The 24,013-nt window shown below is 44.9% G+C and overlaps 2 protein-coding genes across 2 annotated transcripts in view; one reads left to right on the top strand and one right to left on the bottom strand.

Moving 5' to 3' along the window:
* Positions 1–12,155, top strand: part of ANKRD13A (ankyrin repeat domain 13A) — a gene marked incomplete at its 5' end in the record, with an annotated part of 38,417 nt that extends 26,262 nt beyond the window's left edge. Inside the window, 9 exons of the mRNA XM_079717345.1 lie at positions 2,235–2,301; positions 3,653–3,734; positions 5,330–5,391; positions 6,142–6,272; positions 6,925–7,082; positions 7,784–7,897; positions 8,923–9,083; positions 10,861–10,928; positions 11,782–12,155. Coding sequence (XP_079573471.1) covers positions 2,235–2,301; positions 3,653–3,734; positions 5,330–5,391; positions 6,142–6,272; positions 6,925–7,082; positions 7,784–7,897; positions 8,923–9,083; positions 10,861–10,928; positions 11,782–11,977 — 1,039 coding nt within the window. The 3' untranslated portion in view covers positions 11,978–12,155. The remainder of the gene's footprint in view (positions 1–2,234; positions 2,302–3,652; positions 3,735–5,329; positions 5,392–6,141; positions 6,273–6,924; positions 7,083–7,783; positions 7,898–8,922; positions 9,084–10,860; positions 10,929–11,781) is intronic.
* A 5,301-nt stretch (positions 12,156–17,456) lies between these two features.
* Positions 17,457–21,572, bottom strand: LOC307062409 (uncharacterized protein C12orf76 homolog; the record flags this gene model as incomplete). The annotated part of the gene is made up of 2 exons (XM_079718142.1): positions 17,457–17,542; positions 21,440–21,572. 2 exons carry the CDS (start codon positions 21,570–21,572, stop codon positions 17,457–17,459), a joined length of 219 nt encoding a protein of 72 aa, XP_079574268.1.
* Between the last annotated feature and the right edge of the window lie 2,441 nt (positions 21,573–24,013).

The raw sequence follows: 24,013 nt of genomic DNA, 5'->3' as shown, positions 1-24,013 counted from the left end.
CTAACCCTCATTTTGCGAGCATCAGAGAGTTGCTGAGAGAGAATTTCTAGAAGGCACCTGCTGTTTTTGGTGGTGCTTGGAATGAAATAGGTGCTTAGTGAGCTTCTCGTGGTTCAAACAAGGGCTTGGGCCCCTCTTGAGGATGAGGTTTGCTGCTAGAAAAAGTGTGCTTGCCTGGTTCTGACCCGAGGTGTGAGCTAGTGTTCAGCTGATTAAATTTGGAAGACATGGGCCTGTTATATTATGATAGTCTTCTTCATCCCTTTCTTTCTCCTAATCTTACTCTGAGCTTGATGTTTGCAAAGTAATACTTTTGCCTGAGTGAATTTTGGGCCTGTGGATATATACCCTCTGGTTGCAGTTTGGATTTATCTCTCCTCTGAAAGGTTCTGCTTTGCCTACCTTAAACAGAGTATTCCCTGCCACCCTCAGAGCCTTTCTCCACATTGTGTGGCAGCCTCCGAGTCCCAGCATGTGCTAAGTGGCCTTTGGCATGGTGGTCTCAGTGGAGACGGGCAGAGGTGAAAATGGCAAAAGAGGAAGCTGGGTTTTCTCCTATCATGATCAGATGCCTCTGCATGTACAGTTAATCAAGGAGCCAAGGATTTATTAGAATCTTGATTTTAAAATAGGAGGTAGATGTTGAGTTTAATAACGAAGCTGTCAGAGAGTGGATGTGGGGAAGGAAATGGAGCAGCCAGGATTGCAGGTAGAGCAGATGTGGGCGAGCGAGGAGTGTGGCAGTTCCCAGGGAGAAAGTGCGGCTCTGACTTCTCAGTGTCCACGAAGGACCAAGTGGAGCAGACGTAGCCATCCTTCAGTCCGAGCGCCAGAAAGCGATGATTTCCCGGGCCAGGATACCAGGTTCTTAGTGGGAGACAGGAGCTGAGGATCGAACTGTTCACCCAAAGGGATATCTTGATTTTCATTGATCGCTGACTAAAAGGGGACTCGGGTTCATTAATGAGGCAGGTGCGGTCCCTAAATTTGTTTCTGGAATGTAAATTGGAGATAGCTAGCATGCGGTATCATCCCTTTAGGAGTCCTCTCTTTCCCTCCATCAGTCACGTTGTGCTAACTGGGGTAATGAATAGGAAAGTTAAAGCTCTTGTCCCTCCTTTCTCTGAGGGACTGTAATACACACATAAAACTCCGCATACCCTGTCTGGACTAATCGCATTGACCAAATCTCATTAGAAGAAAAGCAAACTGTTTGGAAACACAACATGTAGATAACCGCCTCCCGGCCACCGTTCTGGAGCTTTCTGCGCGGTGTCCTGCTTCACGCCGGGGTCGGAGCAGGAGGCAGCCAGTTGCCCGACACAGGCCCAAGTGCAGCAGTCACAGCGGAGCTGGGATGTGACGTCCTAGACAAAGGGGCAGTCTGGGCAGGGCTCCCCCGGGAGTGGGAGCATTTCCCAGGGTGAGCTGCTTTGGAAAAGAATCAGAGCCTCTTGGCCGCATTTGGCTCCTAAATGCATTTTTCTTCCAGGAGTATATTGAGTTGAGTAACTGGGTGTTTGGGCACTTTATCAATGCTACAGCTGTTGCTGAAGTGCTGGGCTGCTTTAAAAGCAGTTCCACAGAGCTGGACGCAACGGCTGGGCTGAAAAACTGCTTTTGATATTCTTTCCCCCCCGCTGCACCAAACCTGATAACGCGGGCGACTCCCAAGCCTTTCCACAGGCACTAATGGCTTCTGCAAGCAGCTCTCCACAGTGATGAGTTCCTGCCTCACCCATGTTCTCCCAGGAGCAGGATGGTCTGTGCCTCACTGTTCTAAGAATTCCTCGATTGAGATACTGCTGCTTATGGGGATAGAGCCACTGACTCTGTCGTTGCCCACGGCTGGGATGACCCCGATGAATGCTCTGGCCCAGATACCACCTTAGTGGCGAGCCCTTGGACGCTGGTCATCTGCACTCACTTCTTGGGGACAGCTGTCCAATAAATGTCACCACCTTTGTTGCCTCTGCCGGCAGCTTTCGTAAAGAAGCCAAGAATGGAGGCTTTCTCTTGCCGGGGGTGAGGCAAATTGATTAATAACTGTGGGAGGGGGTGGGGGATGCTTGAGCCATCTGTCGTTAATAACATCCTTTTGTGGACAGTAGGACCCTAATTTCCAAGTGTGCTTCACTAACTTAAGCTGGGGGAGAAAACCTATAAAGGCTGCAGGGATAAATCTGAATGGCATATTGTACATGTGGAAATTTGTGGTGTTCACTTTTTATCAGAACTAAATCCGGATTCTGGGGCTGGAGGACAGATAAAGCAGAAGTTGTTAATGGTTACGAAGCAAAGGTAAAAGGAAACTCTTAAAATAAGATTTAACATAGCTATTTAGCTTCTATGCAAATGAGGAGTCTGTTCAGATTTTGTCATGCATCTGTGCCATGGAGGTGCTCTGGGGAATAAGTTCTGTCTAGTGTGTCTCTTCCTTGGATTTATCTTATTTGACTTTCAGAAAATGGAATAGCATATCCCAAGGAGGTCTCTAGTTATGGCAAAGAGAAACTATGTTGTAGAGAAATGAGTCCAGGTACCAGTTGTCCTGGTGGGAGTGACAATTCCTTTAATTCTTTAAAAAAGAAAAGAAAGAAAAGAAAAAGAAAGGACTAGATTTAACATGCTTGTTCATCTTTTTTTAATCACCTGAGTGGGTTTAAAAATATATATATTGTAAAGTAGCTTTTATGAGTCTCCCAATATTTTTAGTCAGCCTAATTGTAACCAGTAGGCTTCCAGCCCACTTACATGATGTCAGGGAATTTAGAAGATAGTTGTCATAGTGGAGACGACAGTTGCTCAAGTCATCTGGCACTGTGGCAGCTGGAAAGCTGTTTCCTGGCCTCTTGTTAGCCCTGCAGTGCAGCGGGGATTGATGGCTCACAACAGTGCTGCCAGCAGCTGCAGGGTCCTCTGGTGACCTCTGAGTGAGCAAAGAAAGCTTACGTCACGCTCAGTGAGATGCACTTAGAAACAGTCCTTCCAGTGCTGGGTGTGTTTCCTGAATCTTCAAACGTTGGGAATCCACGTTTTGGCATATACAGTTAATTCTCTGTGAACTGTGATGTTTGATTTTCCAGACCCCAGTATTCTTCAATCAACCTTGAAAACAGAGCATTGACCCTGGCAGTTAAAATAATTTGAGGTCAATATACGGAATACCTTTTAAATAGTGGCTTGCTGGTTTTCTCTAAATCTTACCAGTGTAGAGAACCTTGTGTTCCTTCCTTTTTCCTTCTGTCCGATGGCTGTCTAAGTCGGTCTGAGTATAAGATTACCACACATCAGTCCAAGTACACGATGCAGGTTTGGGCCCCTTAGTAGAAATCCAGCTGGGAGGCCTAAATTGCAGGACCTTCTTTGAGAGTGTTTAGCAACAAGAAGGGCAAGTTGGAAAGTGCAGCCTGTCACCGTTAACTACTCAGGGGTAATTAAAAATGTCAGAGATGCAAAGTAACTGCTGATGCATTTCTAAGTTGGTAGCTGTGTATTTTCTCTGAAGGGTTCTAATGAATGTTAACCATTTCTCATTTTTATTTTGCTGGGTTTTGTTTTGTTTTGGCTTCAGCATTCTTGCTCTTGCTATGCTTATTTGTTGAGTTTTGATTCCCCGTGTCACTGTTTCCTTTCGCACACATCTCTCAAGGTTTATACAGTGAACAATGTGAGTGTGATAACCAAAATACGGACAGAACACCTGACTGAGGAAGAAAAAAAGAGATATAAAGGTAATCTCTTCCTTTCTCTCTTTTTTTTAAAATAAATTTATTTATTTTATTTATTTGGCTGCGTTGGGTCTTTGTTGTTGTGTGCGGGCTTTCTCTAGTTGCAGCGAGCGGGGGCTACTCTTCATTGCAGTGCGCGGGCTTCTCGTTGCAGAGCACGGGCTCTAGGAGCACGGGCTTCAGTAGTTGTGGCACGTGGGCTCAGTAGCTGTGGCTCACGGGCTCTAGAGCGCAGGCTCAGTAGTTGTGGCGCACGGGCTTAGTTGCTCCGTGGCATGTGGGATCTTCCCGGACCAGGGCTCAAACCTGTGTCCTCTGCATTGGCAGGTGGATTCTTAACCACTGCACCACCAGGGAAGTCCCCCTTCTCCCCACTCTTTGTTTTTTTTTTTAGCCTAGAGGAAGTCTTTGTTGCCTCTGTTAAATTTGGGGGTTCATGTGATTAGGTCATGCCAATCCAAATTTCCTTTTTATAAAATGTTCCTTAGTCTGACTCGTTCTTGGAGGTCCTCCCCTGTGGTTGGCTCCAGCTGTAATGAAAGCCATTCACAGGGCTTGTTTATGTGTTATAGAGAACAATGGTTGGATTCGGTTGAAAAAGTAGATAAGGATATTGGAGAATATTTATCACCGGAAAGAGTGATTTAGTCCAAACTATCACAATGAGAGATTTGGACAGAACTTGGGCTCTGAGCCAAAACATGGCCAATACCTGGGCGCCATGTCCCAGCTGGCACGGGGCCAGTTCAGGGCCTACCTGCTGTGCCTTGGTCTCCTCAGCAGTGAAACGAGTGCTACCCGACTTGCCTTAGAGTCATCGGGAGGATTAGATGAGTTATTACACGTAAACTTTGAGACTGGGGCTTGCAGCATGCGGTGAGCACGTGGCCACTGTTAACTCACACCTTCACTACCGTTCCCATTAGTCCAGTTTGACAGGTGAGGAAGCTGAGGCCTCTGACCAGCCAAGGTGCAGTTAGAATCCAGAGCTGGCTCGTTCCTAAATCCAAACTTTTTCTACTATTCTGATTGCATTCTTATAACTATTGTTCATCTAGCTTAGAGATCCTAATAAAAAGTGTCCTAGAAAGAGTAAGTTAGGGGCTCCCCTGGTGGCGCAGTGATTAAGAATCTGCCTGCCAATGCAGGGGACACGGGTTCGATCCCTGGTCTGGGAAGATCCCACATGCCGCACAGGAACTAAGCCTGCGAGCCACAACTACTGAGCCAGCATGCCACAACTACTGAAGCCTGCGTGCCTAGAGCCCGAGCTCCACAACAAGAGAAGCCACCGCAATGAGAAGCCCGTGCACTGCAGTGAAGAGGAGCCCCCGCTCACCACAACTAGAGAAAGCCTGCGCACAGCAACAAAGGCCCAACGCAGCCAAAAATAAATAAATAAATAAATAATATTTTTTTAAAAAACGAAAACAAAAAAGGATAAGTTAGCTGATGGCTATTGGGGATGATTTTATTGGCCTGTCCATAGATGGATTTCCTAATGCATGATGGAGAAACATGAAGGTAGGATGAGAATCCTTTTCTGCAATCATAATTAAGGTATAATATTCGACATTCAACTTTTCCCTCCTCTGTAGCGGACAGGAACCCACTGGAGTCTTTGCTGGGGACTGTGGAACACCAATTTGGTGCTCAAGGGGTAAGTCGAAGCGTGAGCTTCCAGCACGGTTTAACAGGAGATGACTCTTCTCTGCTTGTGGTGGCATTTACTGAATCCTGAGCAGACCACTCGATTTGAAAAGGCTAAAAAGTACTCCCCATCTGGAATCTGAGATATTCTTTTGGAAGAGAACAAGATGAATGAGTCTTTGAAAATAAAGATTTTAGAGGCAGGTAGTGATTATAGAAATCAGCTGCTTTCTCTCCTGTTTTAAACTAGCCCCTCTCTATAAAAATTGAACTGAAAAAAGGATTCAGGACTTTATATTTTAATAGAGCACCTGAACAAACATTTTCTTTCTCAGTCCTCACAATAACCATATGAAATTGCTGCCGTGGAGGTCACGGCGGGTCAGAAAAATGAAATTACCTTTCCAACGTCACAGGCTAAAGAAGGACAGAGCTGGAACTTGAACTCCAAATCTTCCAGATCCCATGTGCTTTCAGATATTTCTGTCTGTCTCTCTTTTTCCTTTCTATAATCAGGAGATAAAAGGAGAGTGGAGAAATGATTTGAAATGGAGAAATCCATTAGACTTGGTCATGTAGTTTGGTAATCTGTTTGTCAATTTTCTTGTTCTGTGCAGTTAACTTAATAAAAAAAAGTTAATGACTAGAACTTCCTGCTCTGTAGCTGGTTAACATGTCCACCTCAGAGGCTAGGTGCCCTAGGCCTCCACTTGTCAGCATCATTTGGCATTTCTGACTCCCCTGAGTTCTGGCTCGGCAGGACCTCACCACAGAGTGTGCCACCGCCAACAACCCCACAGCCATCACGCCTGATGAGTACTTCAACAAAGAGTTTGATCTGAAGGACAGAGACATCGGAAGGCCGAAAGAGCTGACGATTAGAACACAAAAGTAAGAGAGAATCAGCAGCTGTTGTCAACTTAACAGATTCTTGTTTATTTCAGAAGTCGTGCTGTTTTCCAGTGTCATGTTCGGTCCTTCCTCTGTTCCCTTCCTTTAAAAATAATTTCAAATTACTGGAACTTCCCTGGTGGTCCTGTGGTTAAGACCCTTCCACTGCAGGGGGCACAGGTTTGATCCCTGGTCTGGGAACTAAGGTCCTACATGCTGCAAAAAAAAACCCCCCAAAAACAAAAATTACTTTATCTGATGAAAGGTAACAGTAGATTGCCCATCTTATTATTCGACCTTCTCCAAATAGAATATAGATTGGATATAAGAATTCCTTATTTATTTTTTTAAACTGCCAACAAGCTTCAGCTGATTAAATGAAATGGTTTCCACCAGCTACCAATTCTTCCTGCTTGCTATCGATTAAGGCTTGTAGCGCAGGTCATTTCCCCTGCTTGCCCGATTTCAGGGTGATGGGAGTTCTCTGTGGCTCTAATCCCTTCCCAGCTCAGACGTAGGGGAGGTAAGATGACTGGGAAGGCTGGGGCGTGGGGCATAAGGAAGCTGACGTTGTCTAGCCTACTGCGTAGAAGTAACGCAGTCTCCCTGTCTGAGGGAGATGGCCTCAGTCTTTTCTCATCCAATCCGGCAGGTTTAAAGCAATGCTGTGGATGTGTGAGGAGTTTCCTCTGTCTCTTGTGGAGCAGGTCATCCCCATCATTGACCTGATGGCCCGAACTAGCGCGCATTTTGCCCGACTGAGAGACTTCATCAAACTGGAATTCCCACCTGGATTTCCTGTCAAAATAGGTACCGTTCAATAAACCACAGGAGCGCCCATCGGTTCTGCCCGGTTTTGCGCGAGACAGAGTGTGCTTCAGGGAATTGGAGCACCTGAGGCAAAAGAAGCAGACAGTAGACTTAACGGAGGAGGGCAGAGTTATCCTCTAGTTTAATTTGGTTTAAAGAAGTGTCATGATTCTTAGTTCATTTTGCATATTAAAATTAGGAGATCCCCCCCCACCATCAGTTCTATTTACAGTTGGTGCTGACAGATGAAAAAGGCATAAAAACGTGACACATTCATTGTTTTAATATGAAACCTTACTTAAGTGAAACTTCAAATTAAACTTACTATTTGAGGAAGACAATTGACACTAAGATCCTTTGATACGTTAATATGTTTCTGGGCTTGAATTAGTCTGCGTGATACCACATATAATACATATTACTTGTGAAGAATTTACATTTTGGATAGTTGTATCCTGGCTCCTGTATCCTGTATCCACTTGAATCCTGACTTGATCACTTACTGTGACCTAGGAGAAGTCGCTTAACCACTCAGAATCTCAGTTTTCCCATCTGTATATTGGGAAGGGTTGTTATGATGATTAAATGAAATCATACTTATAAAAAGTACTTGGCATGGTACCAGCATAGCAAGCGCTCAGTAAATGCTGGCTGTTATTCTTCTCAGTAAAGTTTATTTATAAAAGCTTTTATTTTATTAGAAATTCCCTTGTTTCATGTCTTAAATGCACGGATTACATTTGGAAATGTTAATGGCTGTAGCACTGCTGAAGAAACTGTATCTCAAAATGTGGAAGGGACCCCATCTGATTCAGGTAAAAAAAAAAGTTGGATTATGTGATTTAAAAAAAACTCATACATTTAGTCATTATAGTAATTATTCAGTTTGAAATTAGAGTATCTTATGAGTAGATCTCTGTCTTGAATGAAAGAAAATTTTAGATTTAGTTTCAATTAAATGAAAAAAACAATTTGCAGAATATGTATGACCCCACTCGAATTAAAAAGACAGCCTGTTCTTAAAAAACAACTTTATTGAGGTGTAACGTGTATGTAATAAAATACTCCCATTTTAAATGTGACGGTTCAATGCCTTTTGGCAAATGTATACACCCACGTAACCCCTACCACAGGCAAGATACAGAACATTTCCATCACCTCCCAAAATTTCCTCAGGCTCCTTTGCCATCAATCCAATTCAGATTTTGGATGCTATTTTAAATGGACTTGTTTCTTAATTTTATTTTCCAGTTACTCATTGCTAGTATATCAAAACGTAATTGAATTTTTTTTTTATTGTGGTAAAATAGTGTTCTGTGTCTTAGGCCAGTTGAGGGATATACAGGCCTTTGTTTTATTATTATCATTTTTATTTTAAGTTTACAGATATCTTATATCTTCTTTCATATATTTACTATATTTCATAATAAAAAAGGAAAAAAACCCACATTGGTGTGATTGTGTGATATATACACATACACATCACATTCCTCAAAGGACCCACAAGTAAACACTGGTTACCTCTGGAATTTGGAAATAGGAGACAGGGTGTAGGGAGAGAGATCTTCACTTTTCATTTTACAGTCTTCTGTATATTTTTTGTGTGACTATGCATTTTATTACTAAAAAAAAAGTGAAGGCAAAAAAGAAAAAAACAGTATTCCAGTACTTTTCTCTGTCAAGATTATTCTTCCTTGAAATCTCTCTTACATAGTAGCCAACCTTGATTTTAATCATTTTAATTTTTTCATTTTTTTAATTAAAAAATTTTTTTATAAAAGTTGAAGTGGAAATTTATTTTACTAACTCAGGCACTGTACTGTCACCTTTTGTGTTTCAGCTTCCACTCTCACAAACTTTGAGGTTGATCAATCTGTGTTTGAAATTCCTGAATCTTACCACGTTCAAGACAACGGCAGAAACGTGTATTTGCAGGATGAAGATTACGAGATAATGCAGTTTGCCATCCAGCAGAGCTTACTGGAGTCCAGAAGAAGCCAGGTGCATTTATCAGAATAAATGGTGGGGCTTGGAAGCTTGGCCTCAGTTTGGCCTCAGTCTTTGGCTAACCTGACAGACTTATCTAAATGAAAAGTTTGGCATATTCATGGTATTTACATGGGTTATTTTATATTTTATGTACCTGGTCTTTTATAAAAGCTTATTATATGAGACCATCTGCATAGCCCCAGTCAGCATCACTCACAGGATAGAGCCTGACAGACTTGTCTTTTCCTTATACTCACTGATGTACCTAATAATCTTGTATCTTTCGGAGCATGCTATATAACTTCCCAGTGGCGAAACAGTAAATTCTTGCTAGTTTATGCCATCATATTTTCCCTAGAATGTTATCTATGTGTCAGTAGTCTCACACAAAGGTATGTGGATTTTAATCCCAACTTCCTCCCCAATGAAGGCCAGTCATTGCGTTGTGGTTGCTCAATAAGTGTGTGATGAAAAGGATGGTTGATTCATTGTTAAAATTGTTTTTTTTTTTTTTTTTTTTTTTTTTGGTGGTACGCGGGCCTCTCACTGTTGTGGCCTCTCCCGTTGCGGAGCACAGGCTCCGGATGCGCAGGCTCAGCAGCCATGGCTCACGGGCCCAGCCGCTCCGCGGCATATGGGATCCTCCCAGACCGGGGCACGAACCCGTATCCCCTGCATCGGCAGGCGGACTCTCAACCACTGCGCCACCAGGGAGGCCCTAAAATTGTTTTTTACTCAGATGTTTCATTCTGTGGTAAGGGGCATAATCCCAAACTCTTGAGCACTAACGAGAGAACAGACCAGCCTGAGAACAGTTGCCTCTTGTCTTCCTATGTGGTTCTTCCTCAAGGCCTCACCTTCCTGGGACCATCCAGGGCTTGAGGACAATAACTCCTCCATCCCCTCCCTCTGTGGCTTCCTGCTCTACTAGAGTGGGATCTGCTTCTCCCTCCACTGCCCTTTGGTGTGGTCCTGGGCTCCTGTTGTCCATTTGTTTGTTCATTGGTTTCTTCTGTCCTTCCATCGTTCATTCGGCAGACGTTTGCACAGTGCCTGCTTTGTGCCAGACTCTGTGCCAGGTGCTGGGAGTTCTTTGATGAAGCAGCCCCAGCGCCTGCCGTCATGGGGCCGTTAAGCTTTGAGAATGGTACCCACACTCCAGTCACCCCCCAGCTGAGGTTTTTGGCATCCTGGTTTTTTCTGAAGTCTCAGCTTGGGTAACATGAGCCCCGCCTCCCATGGACCTGTTCTTAGAGCCATTCTGTTTTCTGAGGCTGCTGGGCCAAGGGCCAGACCCCAGTGCTGGCATGTTTCCCTTGAGAGAGGCTTCCCTCTCCTAGCCATCACTGTTAATCCAGTATGCGTTTCCTTTCCCTGTTATAAGTGAGCTTATTTTTTCCCCCAATAGCTACTTAAACCTTATCGGCCATAAATTTTGAGGAGTAGCCAAAGATGACAAATAATGAGTTATGTATTCCAATCTTGCTCTAGAAGAATTATCTGCTTTGTTCATTGAAACTTTGCCTGAGGTTGAGTTGTTTTTAATAGATTGACAGCTACCACCTTCTCATACTTGATATCAAATCAAGCAGGGTAGTGGACTATATACTATCTGACATTTGGGTGTCATTTTAGAGATAACCCCAGTCTCTATTAATTTTTCACACAGCTTTGTGGATAACGGACTTGTAAATATTCTTAATCTTGTTCTTGCTGCTTTCCTTTTGTTATCAGTACAACAGTTTATTCCTTCTAAGGGGTATTCGTGTCTGTCACATGTCTTTCCTAGGAGCTTTCAGGACCAGCTTCTAGTGGAGGGACTGGCCAGGCACATACCTGTGATGCCCAGGACGAGAGGTGACTGATGTGACTCTTGATGATTGACCCGAGGTTGGCACAGGCGCTTAGGACACACGACAGCGGGCCTGGCAAGAGAGACTTGATACAGTGTCAGCTCTCTTGCTTCCTCTTGGGGCAATTCCTCATAAAAGGAGCTCTGAACTCTCGGGGGCTGAGCTTCCAGGAACTGGTGATAGAATTGCTGACCAGTTCACTAACCATTGCCGTGGACAGAAAGGCACCCAGTAAATGTTTTCTGATCGGTCTGATCTTCTGCGAAGAACGTGTGATCACAGAGGGTCTAGGTGCCATCAGTGGGAAGTTTATACAATGTTAAGGATGGTGCCACTTTGGGGAAGGGCTACAGAGATGATTAGATTATTATTATTATTATTATTATTATTTTTGGCTGCACCACGTGGCTTGTGGGATCTTACTTCCCAGACCAAGGATCGAACCTGCACCCTCAGCAATGAAAGCTTGGAGTCCTAACCACTGGATCGCCAGGGAGTTCCCAGATTATCCGTTTTAAAGGGGGTTAAACTGGAAAGATTCATTTTACAAAGCCTTTTCCTGTAGTCTGGGCACATATGAAAACCTGTTGAAGAAGTTGGGTTTTGCTTTAAAATAGATCCAGGTTCAATTCCTAGCCCCATCACTTAGTGTCTGGGTGATCTCGGGCAGGTATGTACTTGCACCCAGCACCTACACCCCCAGAGTTACGTGGGATCGATGACGTCGTGTACAAGAGGGGATAGGAAGCGCTGTGCTCGGCGCGCACCAGGTCCGCGGTTAAGAAATATGGCTGCTGCTGCTGCCACGATGACGATGTTAAAACACTGTTTCTCTGCCCCGTGTCTTTCTCACACAGGGCTGTCCAGGAGAGCCTCCCCTCCGGCTCTGAAGGCCTGTGCCCCGGCGCCTCCAGTGAGACCAGTCGTTTTGACAGCGACCTGCAGCTGGCCATGGAGCTCTCCGCCAAAGAGCTGGAGGAGCACGAGCTGCGGCTGCGGGAGGAGGAGGCGGAGCTGCAGCAGGTCTTACAGCTGTCGCTCACCGACAAGTAGTCCTTCCCGCCTCCCTCCCGGAGGCTCTGTTCGCACGCGGGCCCAGGCACTGCGCCTCACACGATGCAGCAGCGGACGGCAGCCGTCCCCTGCTTTCCACAGAGGTGCGGGGCCAGGGCCCCCCCCGGGGCCATCCGCGACGCTCCCCGGTGAAGGGGCGGGGGGCCAGCGGCCCCATCTCCAGGCTTGAGGGGAGGAGAGTGTCGTCACTTTCCATAGCTGTACTGGCTTGCAGGTCACGTTTTTACTACCAGCTTTAGATAAAAACCCAATCCCCAATCCCACCCCGAAGGTTTGTACATTAATTTTTATCAAGGAGTGATAACAAAACAAGTTCTTGCGGAGTCAGGGTGCTTTTATATACGAGAGCAGCAGCCTTTGCAGAGTGTGGTGTATGAGAACTTGGGAGACACTTCTGTACAGTTCACCAAAGAAATGGATCATTTGTGCCGTTCTGCTCTTCTATTTTTACCTTTCTATAGGGTTTCTAGGGCACTGTCACTGTTCTACTCCGTCCCCACCTTATTCCATTCCTTCCACACCCAGCTAGAGAGGAGATAAATACAGGATCTATTTTATATTAGGGTTAACTATTTGCATCAAATTAAGATATACAGATGCCAACAGATGTTGCCTTAGCCTTAAAAATTACCAATGGTTTCAAACCACCTCACTCCACATTGAGGGATCTGATTTGAATTTGTAAAGGCAGTTCCTTTGAGAGCAGGATCCTCCAGGCTAAATCCAAGGCAGCTAATCCCGGCCCTGAAGGAGCAGCTAGGAGAGCCCGAGGCTTGTTACTGAAGTGGGCAGGCTGACCAAAGGATCACCAAACCAGGGGTGTGTTCCAGGCCTTCTCTGGTGAAGGGTCTCCACGCAGAGGCCTAGGAAGACCTCACTGCGTGCCCTGGGCGCACCTGAGAGGAAGGGGTGGGCTTGAAACTAGAAAGGGAGCTACAAACGGAACTCAGTGGCTCTGTATTCAAAAGGGAAAATGATGATTCTATGTTACTTTTTAGAGTTCAAATCAACATCTTTCTGGATGAATATATTTTTTAACAGAATCTTTTTATTATTTTTAAAAGATATAAAAACGACTACTCCCATCAGTAGCAATACAAGGTTATACATTTTAACCAGATTTTCTCAGGCCTTTTTTGGATACCCTTAGTAGTTAACTATTTTGTCTAACCCTTCTGTAAATAACCACCGCACAACATAGAGAACCTGGGGAATACAGCCGAGGGCACCCTCACTCCAGCCCGGCCCATGGATTCATTCCTACAGGCTGCACTGAAATCACCTAGTAACAATATCCTCCTCCTCTGTTTTGTGTCCATTTCCTGTCTGTTGTGCTGCTTTGGGGACGGCAAGGGAAACAGGAACTACCGTTCCATTTAACGGCTGTATATACAGTTAGCGTTGCCAATGAAACGTTCCCAAAGAACTGTGCTTTTGATTCCATATGACCACCTGCCTTTCTTTTCATGGTCTGACCAAAATTCCTTCTCTGCACACGAGGCCAGTATATGCAGCATCATGTTTGTTTCAGATACACAGTTGGCATTTTGTTTACTTGGCGTTTACCTTGAGCCAAGATACACCTTGGGAATGGCTGCAGTTAGGCCCCATCGTTTACTCACTAAGGTGAACTGAGGTAATCTGTTTGCATTCCATTGTTCTGCTTCCCCATGTCTTGGCTTTCTCCCCAGGAGGTCAGTTAACAAGGGACTGAACTTTGTGTCACCGTCACAGCAGTTTTCGGTATGTGTTCACTCTTAAAATACAAATAAAAGACTGCTTCCTTAGAGGGTGCTCGTACAATATCCTAGACAGCCTTTGAGTCTTTTTTTCTCTTCACATTTTTCTAGTCCCTTCCTGTTATGTGTGTTACTGGAACATTAGAATTCCTCCCAGTCCTCGCTCGTGCGTGACAAAGGTGGCACACTCCTCTCAGCGTCCTGCCCAAGTCACAGTCCACAAGCCCACATGCTACTCCATTCAAATGGAAACTCCACAGCCAGCATCGGGCCGCTCTGAGCACCTCTGCAGCCCTGGAGAGGGACTGTCTCTTGTGGAGTGCTGGAAGCCAAGCCAACATTAGATCTCTTTAATCACAGTAAATCTGCTCTCTCCTTTGAAGCCGAAGTGCTTTGTGAGGCTGTTCTTGGAAGTTCAGGTGATGATTCAGCCTCCTGGACTTGCCGTACACCTAAATACGTTGGTAATAAAACAAAAAAGGCAGTGACCAGTAAAAAATGTTTGGGTTCTGGAAATGAGGCCTTGGTATTTCCAGAAGTTGTTAAGGATCTGCTTTGCTTTTTGGGGGGGAGTGGGGTGGGCGGGAAGTAAGCAATATTTTGAGCATTGTGAAAACTGTTACTCTTCTTAGGTCAAGACAAGCCATACCTACGGCTTATTTCATTAAACTAATAGTTTCTAACTTTATCTTCAGAGTTTATTAAAGCTTGGGTGGACCACTACCAGCAGTAAACTTTCATCGAGCAACTTCTACACATAAGACAGTGCTGGGAATTAAGTACAGTCCTCCCTCACTGTCTGCAGGGGCGTGTTTCCGGGATGCCCCATGGATACCAAAAACCTGTGGATGCTCAAGTCCCTTATAAAGTGGCATGGTATTTGCATATAACTTACTGTATCCTCCTGAATATTTTAAATCATCTCTAGATCACATATTATACCTGATACAATGTAAATTATATAAATAGGTATAAATACAATGTAAATGCTAATGTAAATAGTTGCTGGTGTGAGGCAAATTCAAGTTTTGCTTTTCAGAACCTTCTGGAATGTTTTTTTCCCCCAAATATTTTTGATCTGTGGTTCAGTGAATCCACGGATGTGGTATACAGAGGGCTGACTGGGTAACAAAGTTCCTAAGATACTTGCTCCACAAACAAGCTCATCACACCATACTTGATGAGAGGTGTCAGGGCAAAGTCTGCTCTAAATAATGACAGGAAAGAGACCATAACCACCAGCTTGGTCCCAGTTTCCTCCTGCACGCAGATGACATCAAAGATGATGAGTTGGACTACAGCAACTTCAAATGGCTGCGGTGCCGTGAATGATGGAGTTCAAAGTCCAAGCTAGGCCCATGTCTAGAAATGAGTGTGGGTATAAGATTGAGATTCTGTGGGAAAAACTGTAATCCACTAATAAGACTCCAAGCCCCTACTCTCAAGCAGCACCTGCAGACTTCTTAATCTCACCTTTAAAGAAAGTTAAGATAGTGTTTGCTAAAATAACTTGTTTTTATGATTGGTGTAAATTAGTCGAATGTGTTTGTTAGGGGACATGTTGTTACAGTTTGTTACAGTTCAGTTTAGGAAAACTAGGGTTCAGCCACTGCCCCTGTGCACTCCTGAAGATGAAGGTCAGGAGAATAATTCCACTTGAAAATAGCAGTTGGTCAACTTCTGGTGCATAAAAGTTTTCAGTTTGTGGCTCTCTCGCTCCTGGAATTGATGTTTTCATCTTTACTCATTTCTCTGAAATAAGCCTTTTTCTACAAAGGTTATTCTTTGTCCTACTTTTGACTGAAATCTCATACTTAAACAGACGGTAACACTGGGATGACGACGCAGGCTGGGTTTTGGATCTGTATGTGGAATAACTATTGCAAGGTTGTTTCAGAAAACTGAACATGATCCAATTACCTGGCTGGTGATTACTGGGCAAACGGCAGGTCACAAGGTTTATGGGCCTGACAAGTTTTTTACCGTTTCCTTTTAAAATTCTAAAAATGGCAGTAAGTTTTTAGGCAGATATCAAAACATGGCGTCCCAGATGAGGCGGGGATGTGGGCTCCTGGGACTTAACCCTGTCCGTGCCAGAGTCTCAGAATCCCTGCCACTCCTCCCTCCGGTCAATAACCACAGGCTTCCAAGGCACAGGCCAACTGTGGTGACCCCACCTCCATCTGTGTTACTTTTCACATCATTTGATCCTCACTATAATAAAGAAAGATAAAGTGTGTATATCACTGTTTCACAGATGAGAAAACTGAGGCTCTAGAGAAGTTAAGCCTGTTTATAACTGGAGCTGGGACAAGAATCCAGGTCTTCTGGCCCATGGCCCAGCCTGAGAGATTACTGACAGTTTTCTGAAATAATCAATAGCTTGCCTTGGGGCAGTAATGTTATTTCACATATTAATTTAAAATTCCACTTCACAGTGCCTCAAGAGATTAAATCAGATTCAAGTGTGCGCACATGTGCACACACCTGCATTTTTTAAACGCTTGGAAAATAATTACTAGGAATAAAACAGCACATGAGATTTTACTTTAGTTTTAATGGACATTTTGCTCAAAAGCACGTTTCAGTGGCTCAGTGTTAGGGTTACAAACAAAATCCTTAAGTCAGTTACTGTATCCCACATCAGTTATTTCACATTAAGTGCCGGTTGTTAAAAAAAAAATAAAAAATCAGTGCTGTGCTTGAATGGAGCACAAACAAGATAAGCATTTTAATTTAACAACAAAGTTAAACCTAGCACCCTTAAAATAAATACGGTATGTACGGAAGTATTTCCATGGGGGAAAATTCCAGTTCACCAACAGTGCAAATGAATAGCAGCATTTTCAAAGTTGAAATTAAATTGTGTAAACACACTCCCACCCGCCACAGTGAACACGCACTTCTGTAGCCCCTCCCTACCCAGGGCGGAAAAGAGGTCCTGCTGAGTCTCTTAGATTCCGAATCAGAAAAGCTGCCCTGACTTCTAGGCCAAGGGCTGGGAAGACTTAAGTGCAGGACAAGGAGATCAACGTGTTTGAATGGGACCAATTCTTTTTCAGATGGGCCAAGTGCTAACACTTCCAGCCACCCCCAGTGCCTCCCAGCCCAAGGGTGCCCGTGGTCACAGGCCTAGCTGGTGTGACCCCGACTTCAGTGGGGGCGTCTGAGTGCAGAGCTCCGTGCAGAGTGAGGAGTGGCGGCCTATGTTCCCCACAGCTGACACTGCTTTGCAAACGGGGCAATTAGGCCAAACCGGGATAATTAAAAACATTTGGGATTCTTAACCCGTTGTGACCAAATGGTTCTTAAGCAGGGAATGTCTACATGTTAAGTTTTACTCTTCTTAATATTTTCAAGCATTAATGATTATTCCTTTCCAGTGTGGATTTTACGTCACTCACAAAGTCATGTTTTCTTTCTCGTGAACACTCCATCTTTACACTGAACTTTGGAGCTTCAGGTCTTACTTTCAACAGGTACAGCGGGAAATAAAAAGAAACACTGAGAAGCAGGCTCAAGTGGCCAAATACTTGCATTACAGTGTTAGGATAAGATAATGGCTAGATGTTTTTTTTCTAAATCATTCAGCATTTACCAACTGTCCAGACCGATGACCGTTTCCAAGCAGTTAAGTTCCGATTCCACCTTCTCCACTGACCCATGTGCAACACGACTTATTCTGCTCCCAAAGGCTTGTGGGAGGGCTGGCTTGGCCATCACCGGCGCCGAATGGGCTTGTAGACACAAAATGCCATAAGGATCATGGTCACCAGCAGGATGCTGAAAACAGTTCCCATCAACACTGCAAAAGGAAAATAGGTTACCTCCTAACGGCAGCTTCAGGTTCTGTAAGTTGTCCACTGACAACGATATGCCAAATGCCACTTGGTGCCAGGCACTGTGCCAGGTGTGGGGGAAGCAGCCATGACAGACCCTCTCTGGGGGTGTCTCCATGCACGTGAGGAGAGAACGTAAATGAGAGCATGTCACGCAGCTTTTACGTGCCGTGAGGAAGACGGTAATGTGAGAGTACTGGGAGTGGTGATGGAGGAAGCAAGTGAGGAGGGGACACACAAACTGGGGCCTTAATGGGAGGAAGGAGCCGGCCATGTGGAGATCTGCATGCCCAAGGATCAGCTAATGAAAGCCCCTGAGGCCAGAACAAGCCAGAAAGTCAATGAACAGGAAGGAGGCGAGTGTGGCTGCAAGGAAGGAGTGAAGGAAGAAAGGCGGGGAATGAAGCCAGAGAGGAAGGCTGGAGCCAGTTCATGCAGGGCCTTGTAGACAATGAAGGAAACATGGATTTTATTCTAAGTTTAAAGACAGGGTTGTAGGCAAAGAGTGACAGGATCTGATTTAGTCGGAAAAAAAGATCACTCTGGGACTTCCCTGGTGGTCCAGTGGTTAAGAATCCGCCTTCCAATGCAGGGGACGCGAGTTCGATCCCCGGTCAGGGAATTAAGATCTCATGTGCCGCAAGGCACCTAAGCCAGTGCACCACAACTAGTGAAGCCCGTGCGCTCTAGGGCCTGCATGCCACAACTACTGAGCCTATGTGCTGCAACTACTGAAGCCCACGTGCCTAGAGCCTGTGCTCCGCAACAAGAGAAGCCACCACAATGAGAAGCCCATGCACCAAAATGAAGAGAAGCCCCCGCCCACCACAACTAGAGAAAGCCTGTGTGCAGCAACGAAGATCCGATGGAGCCAAAAATAAATTTTTTAAAAAAAGGTCTCTGTTAAACAAAATCTATGACTTACATGAGCTGGATGTCATATCTCAAAATAGCCCTTGTTACCTAAATACCTGCCCTAATTTTTTTTAAACAAACTTATTAATTTATTTTAATAAATAAGTTGCTTAGTTGCTCCGCGGCATGTGGGATCTTCCCAGACCAGGGGTCGAACCTGTGTCCCCCTGCATTGGCGTGTGGATTCTTAACCACTGTGCCACCAGGGAAGTCCCTGCCCTAATTTTTTTTTGTGGTACGAGGGCCTCTCACTGTTGTGGCCTCTCCCGTTGCAGAGCACAGGCTCTGGACCTGCAGGCTCAGCGGCCATGGCCCACGGGCCCAGCCGCTCCGCGGCATGTGGGATCTTCCTGGACTGGGGCATGAACCCGTGTCCCCTGCATCGGCAGGCAGACTCTCAACCACTGCGCCATCAGGGAAGCCCCTGCCCTAATTTTTAAAGTTCAGAATTCCATGAGTTTCTAAGGCTCTGACTACAATTGGACCTAAAGCTGTCTTATTCCATTTAAATCAATTTTTTTGCGTTTTGGAAAGGCTCTAAAAAAACAAAAATACAAACCTCCAAAGCAGGAATGCAGGGGACTAGAATTGGAGAATGGAAGTCTTTTTAAAAAATACAAAAAATGAGCTTAAAACCAAGAGTTGTTAGGTACACGATATCCACTGGAATAGCTATACTTTTGGGCCTTGATCTCCCACTCTTCATCATTGTCTTTACTCCCTCCCTTTAGTTGCCTGAATGGCAGGCCCTGACAGAGCCGTTAAGACTACTTAGGTCCTTCCTTATGGTCACTTCCCCTTTTTGAGCCTCATTCTCTGTCCTATAACATGGGGCAGATGAAACCCATCTCACAAGGCCTAAATATCAATGTCATTAAAATAGTGAATTTCTAGTGAAATGTTTTTGTAGTGTTTTGGAACTATTCTAATACTGCTTTTTTTTTTTTTAAGATTGAGTTAACACTGTCACATGGAATCTATTGTTTTAAATATAATAATTAAAGTGGCCGGCATATTCTAAAAGAATCCGAAAATCTTAGCCTTGGAAGGGTCCCAAAAGACATTTGATCCAGCTTTTCACTGCATGTGAACATTTTTTCTACAATATTCCTGGCAGTTCCAACTCTTATTTGGAATACTTCTGTGACATTTGTTTGTCAACCAACCAAAATATTGGAAAATTAGAAAAGCATATCCACATCATTACTGTTTTATCTGTCAAAAATGTATCTTATTCAAATAAATCTCATTTTAGAGCTCAAACATTTTTTCATATTTTACATGAAAAGCACTCAACACAGTGCCGGACAGATAATAAGCACATGATAAATGAAAGCCGTTATTACCACCAAGACAGGCAGTGCAGAACAGTGGTCAAGAATGCAGGGTTTGGGGTTAGACTGTCTGGGTTCCTGTCTACACTTACAGGCCACATGACCTTACAGAAGTTACACAGTCTCTCTGTGTCTGTTTCCTCTTCTTTAAAAATGGAGATAAAAATACCCACTGCACAGAATGGTCTAGGGCAGTGTTTCTCAAACAAAGCTGTGGTAAAGGACTAGTTTTGGTAACTTTTAATCTGTCCCAGGCCACTACCTAGCCCTACTGTGTATGACTAATTAGCAGCTCCCTCTACCTAGAAAGCATTCCGGTTTAGGGACCTAGAAGTGGTTTAGAGTTGCTTGGATGTTGCAACAATGTCAAACCGTTAAATTTCTAAACAATCTCAAGTGCTGTAGGACATCTCTTTGCAGATAACAAATAGTTTGCAGACTTCACTGCTCTGCCACCACACTTTGAATAGTACTGTTCTCAACCAGCGGGATTTTGCCCCAGTGGCAAAATCCATTTGGCAAATGTCGAGAGACATTTTGATTATCTGGACCGGGAGTGGGGTGTGCTATTGGCATCTAGTGGGTAAAGGCTGGGGACGCTGCTAAACATCTTACAGTGCTCAGAACAGTGTGTGCTCAGAATAGTATGTTCCCCACCCCCTAACAAAGAATCATCTGGTCCAATATGTCAGTAGTACCTAGGCTGAGAAATCCTGTTCTGAAGGATTAAGCAGGATAATGTATGGAAACCACTTAGCAGAGTGCTATGGACACAGTAAGTGGTCAATACATGACAGACAATGAGTTCATGGAGAGTCAAGGTAATCCAGAAACAATACTATGTAGCAGCTTTGCAGATATACAGACATACCAATGACGTTCAGCGCGAAGAAAGGACTTTGGCAGAACAAGATGCAGAGTTATTGTGAAGTTTGCCAAGCTTTAAGCTCCAGGGCCCCTTCCAAAGCCATGTACGCCCATATGTACGTATGTATGTGTGTATATATATGTGCACGCTGATGACATCCACCCAAAAGGTATGTTTCAAGCCCCACAAAACTTAGGTTCTCCTACTGGCCTCCACCACTTCCTAGCTGTGTAACCTTGGACAAAGAAATTCACCTCTCTGAGTTTCACTTCCCTTATCTGTAAACAGGGCTGAAAACCGTACCTTTCTGATTAACTTACTGTGAGGCTGAAATAAACTCATGTACACAAAGTGCTTAGTACAACACGGTATATAGGAAATGCTCAACAAATGCCAGTTATCATTATGACTATGACTATTAGTTCTATTAGAAAAGAAGAAGGGATAGAGTACATATCATGCGCCGTATTGCCTAGCTTGGGCCCACACAGCCACAGAGGAGGGGACCCAGATTGTGACGCGGGTCATTCACGCAACCAGCATGTATCAAGCCCACCGAGAACCAGGCCTTCCGCTGAACCGCAGCTCAGGCCTCTGTCCCAGGCCTTCGGAGAGAGAGGGTCGCACCTGCACCGCCTTCCCCCACACGGCCCCCGCCGTCCGCCCCGCGCGTGCGAAGCTCCGGCTGCCTGGAGCGGCAAAAGCGCAGACCCGACCCCGCCGCCCGCCCGCCCGCGGCCGCTCACCCAGGTTCTGCCCACGCAGCACCGCATACGGCCGGCTTCGCTCCGGCGGCTCCACGGGGCTCGGGGCCTCCGCCTGTCCCAGCAGGAGGCTGCACAGTCCGAGGCAAAGCCACCGCCAAACTGAACGCAACATCTTCCCTACCCAGCAGTGGAGAGCTACCCACTTCCGCCGGAGGCCCCACCCCTGTTACCTCTCGCGCATCGCCTTCCGTCGCACCGGGCGCGCGTCGTTGCCAGGGTAACCGTACGCCCCAGCCAGAGTTCGGCCCTCACCAAGCTTCCTCCCGGATCCACGTTCCTCCAGGACCAACGTTTCCGCCCGGGCCAATTTTCAGGGGGATCACTGTTCCATCGCGGCAACGTCCGCCTCGATCCCAGTTCCACCCTGACCGAAGTTTCCCTCTTTCTTTGAGTTCTAGGCGGGCCTCTTTCCAGAGAGGTTTCTTAGGTCCATTTTGGACCTATCGAAGGTATTTTACAAATCCGTGCATTTTCTTACTGAATCTCCACCACAGGCCTGAGAAATAGACACTGTATTCCTATTTTACAAATGCCATCTTCTCAGGGAGTCTTTACCTGGACATCTTTTTCTGAAATTGCAGCCCTTCCACTCCCTCGATATATACACTCCCTACTCTTTTGCCTCTTTCATCCCCTCTTAACTTCTCCCCATTTACCCTATACATTTAACCTACATTTTGTTATTTTGTGATGTTGACTGGAGAAAAAAAAATCACAATGTGAGAGTTGTGAGTTAAGTTTTATTTGGGGCAAAATGAGGACCATAGCCCAGGAGACAGCCTCTCAGATAGCTCTGAGGAACTGCTCTGAAGAGGTTGGCGGGGGGGGCAGGTTGCTATATATATGATTTTAGTGAAGGGGGATGGGTGCAATCAAGCGCACGTTTTGGCAGAAGGTTGCTGCTAGTCACGAGGAGCAGATGTCTCTGTCAATGATTTTAGTGCTTTCTTAGATTTAAGATGCAAGAAATTGGGCTCATAAAGTCTTCTCCTGAAAAAGATCTAACTACCTGAAGGCCTGTTCTGCCAGTTTTTCCCAGAGCACAGTGTGCCACATTCCTGATCCCTTCCCTGAACTCCTTTCAGGGTGTGTTGAAGGTCAGTGACTGCAGTGGCTAGTGACGTCATCCTCGTAGAGGCTCGTAGATGGCGAGAGACAATTTTTAATTGGCATTGGGTACCTGCTATCATCCTAGAATGTAAGGTCCATGAGGGCAGAGATTTGTTCTTACTCACTGTTGTTTCATAGCCTAGAAGAGTAGCATATTATGTTCCATGAATGTTGGCTGAGTAAATGAGGAAACAGCTTAGTTAAGTGTTTGGCCCAGTGCTGCACAGAATAATACCTGGGTCAAGGTATTGTTGACCTAGGTATTGTTCTGCATATTTTACCATTCGCTGAGACGATGAAACCAACACAGAAGAAAGGAGCTCTGAGATGATTGCAGAGATGGAAATGAAGTCTGATGACATTGAGCGTCTAGCCCCAGACACCTGGGCTAGACTTTGCAGTCACTTGACCCAGTAAGTTTCTTTCTTCTTTCTTCTTTCTTCCCTTCGTTCCTTTCTACCTTCGTTCCTTCCTTCCTTCCTTCCCTCCCTCCTTCCTTTCTTTTCTTGCTTTAGTTTCTTTGTTGAGTCAGGTGGCTGTGATTTTCACCCCAAAGGATCCTGACATGGTAGACCTGCAGAAACCTGAGTTGAATAAGAAGTATCCCAACCATTTTAGCAAAGGGAGTGACTGTCTCAATTGTTGACCTGTCCTTTCAGCTGAGGTAGGACCCAGCCATCTTTGCTCTCACCTCCTCCCTCTCATGTCCTTAATTCATTTCAGTGCATGTTGACATGAAACAGGAATTCCACATATGACCTTCATGTCCTTTTAGACCACTTTTCTTACTTGGGCACTTGAGATTGCATTTTCAAAATGTTAAAACCCCAGCAGAAGTAGAGTGTCAAATAATGACAAGAGACTGGCTTCCAAGAAAGTTATATATTTAAAATACAGCTTCAAAATGTATATTTTCACCTACATTTAGAGCAGGGAAGCAGCTGTCCTCTCCTGTACCATTTGTCCTTTTTATTGTTAATCAAGGTTGCCTTTTTCATTTTCCTCAAACAGAATCATGTTTATGCTCCTGTGTCCTGAGACAAGGTGAGATTTAGCTTCATCAACATTCTAATTTTAAAGCCATCAACTTGGCAACTTTTGCTCTCCATCATTTTGAGTACATCTACTTCAAGCACTTTGAAAGTTGCATCTTTTTTCTGTTTGTTTGATGACACTGAGTCACAATTCTATTCCAGAGAACTGTGTCCCTGGCCAGGGGGATTTCTGTGTAAAGGAACATAAATGACCTTCCAAAATTTGTGTTAAGACTCAGGAACTAACTCCTACAACTAGTAAACCATTTGGAATCTGGGACTAAACACTTTTTTTAACATAAATTTATTTTAATTTATTATTATTATTTTTTGGCTGCGTTGGGTCTTCTTTGTTGTGCGCAGGCTTTCCCTAGTTGCAGAGAGCAGGGACTGCTCTTTGTTGTGTCAC

The sequence above is a fragment of the Hyperoodon ampullatus genome (genome assembly GCF_949752795.1).
Source record: "Hyperoodon ampullatus genome assembly, chromosome: 13".
Lineage (NCBI taxonomy): Eukaryota > Metazoa > Chordata > Mammalia > Artiodactyla > Ziphiidae > Hyperoodon > Hyperoodon ampullatus.
Note: the sequence above shows the minus strand (reverse complement) of the source record. Positions and strands in the feature narration are given on the sequence as shown.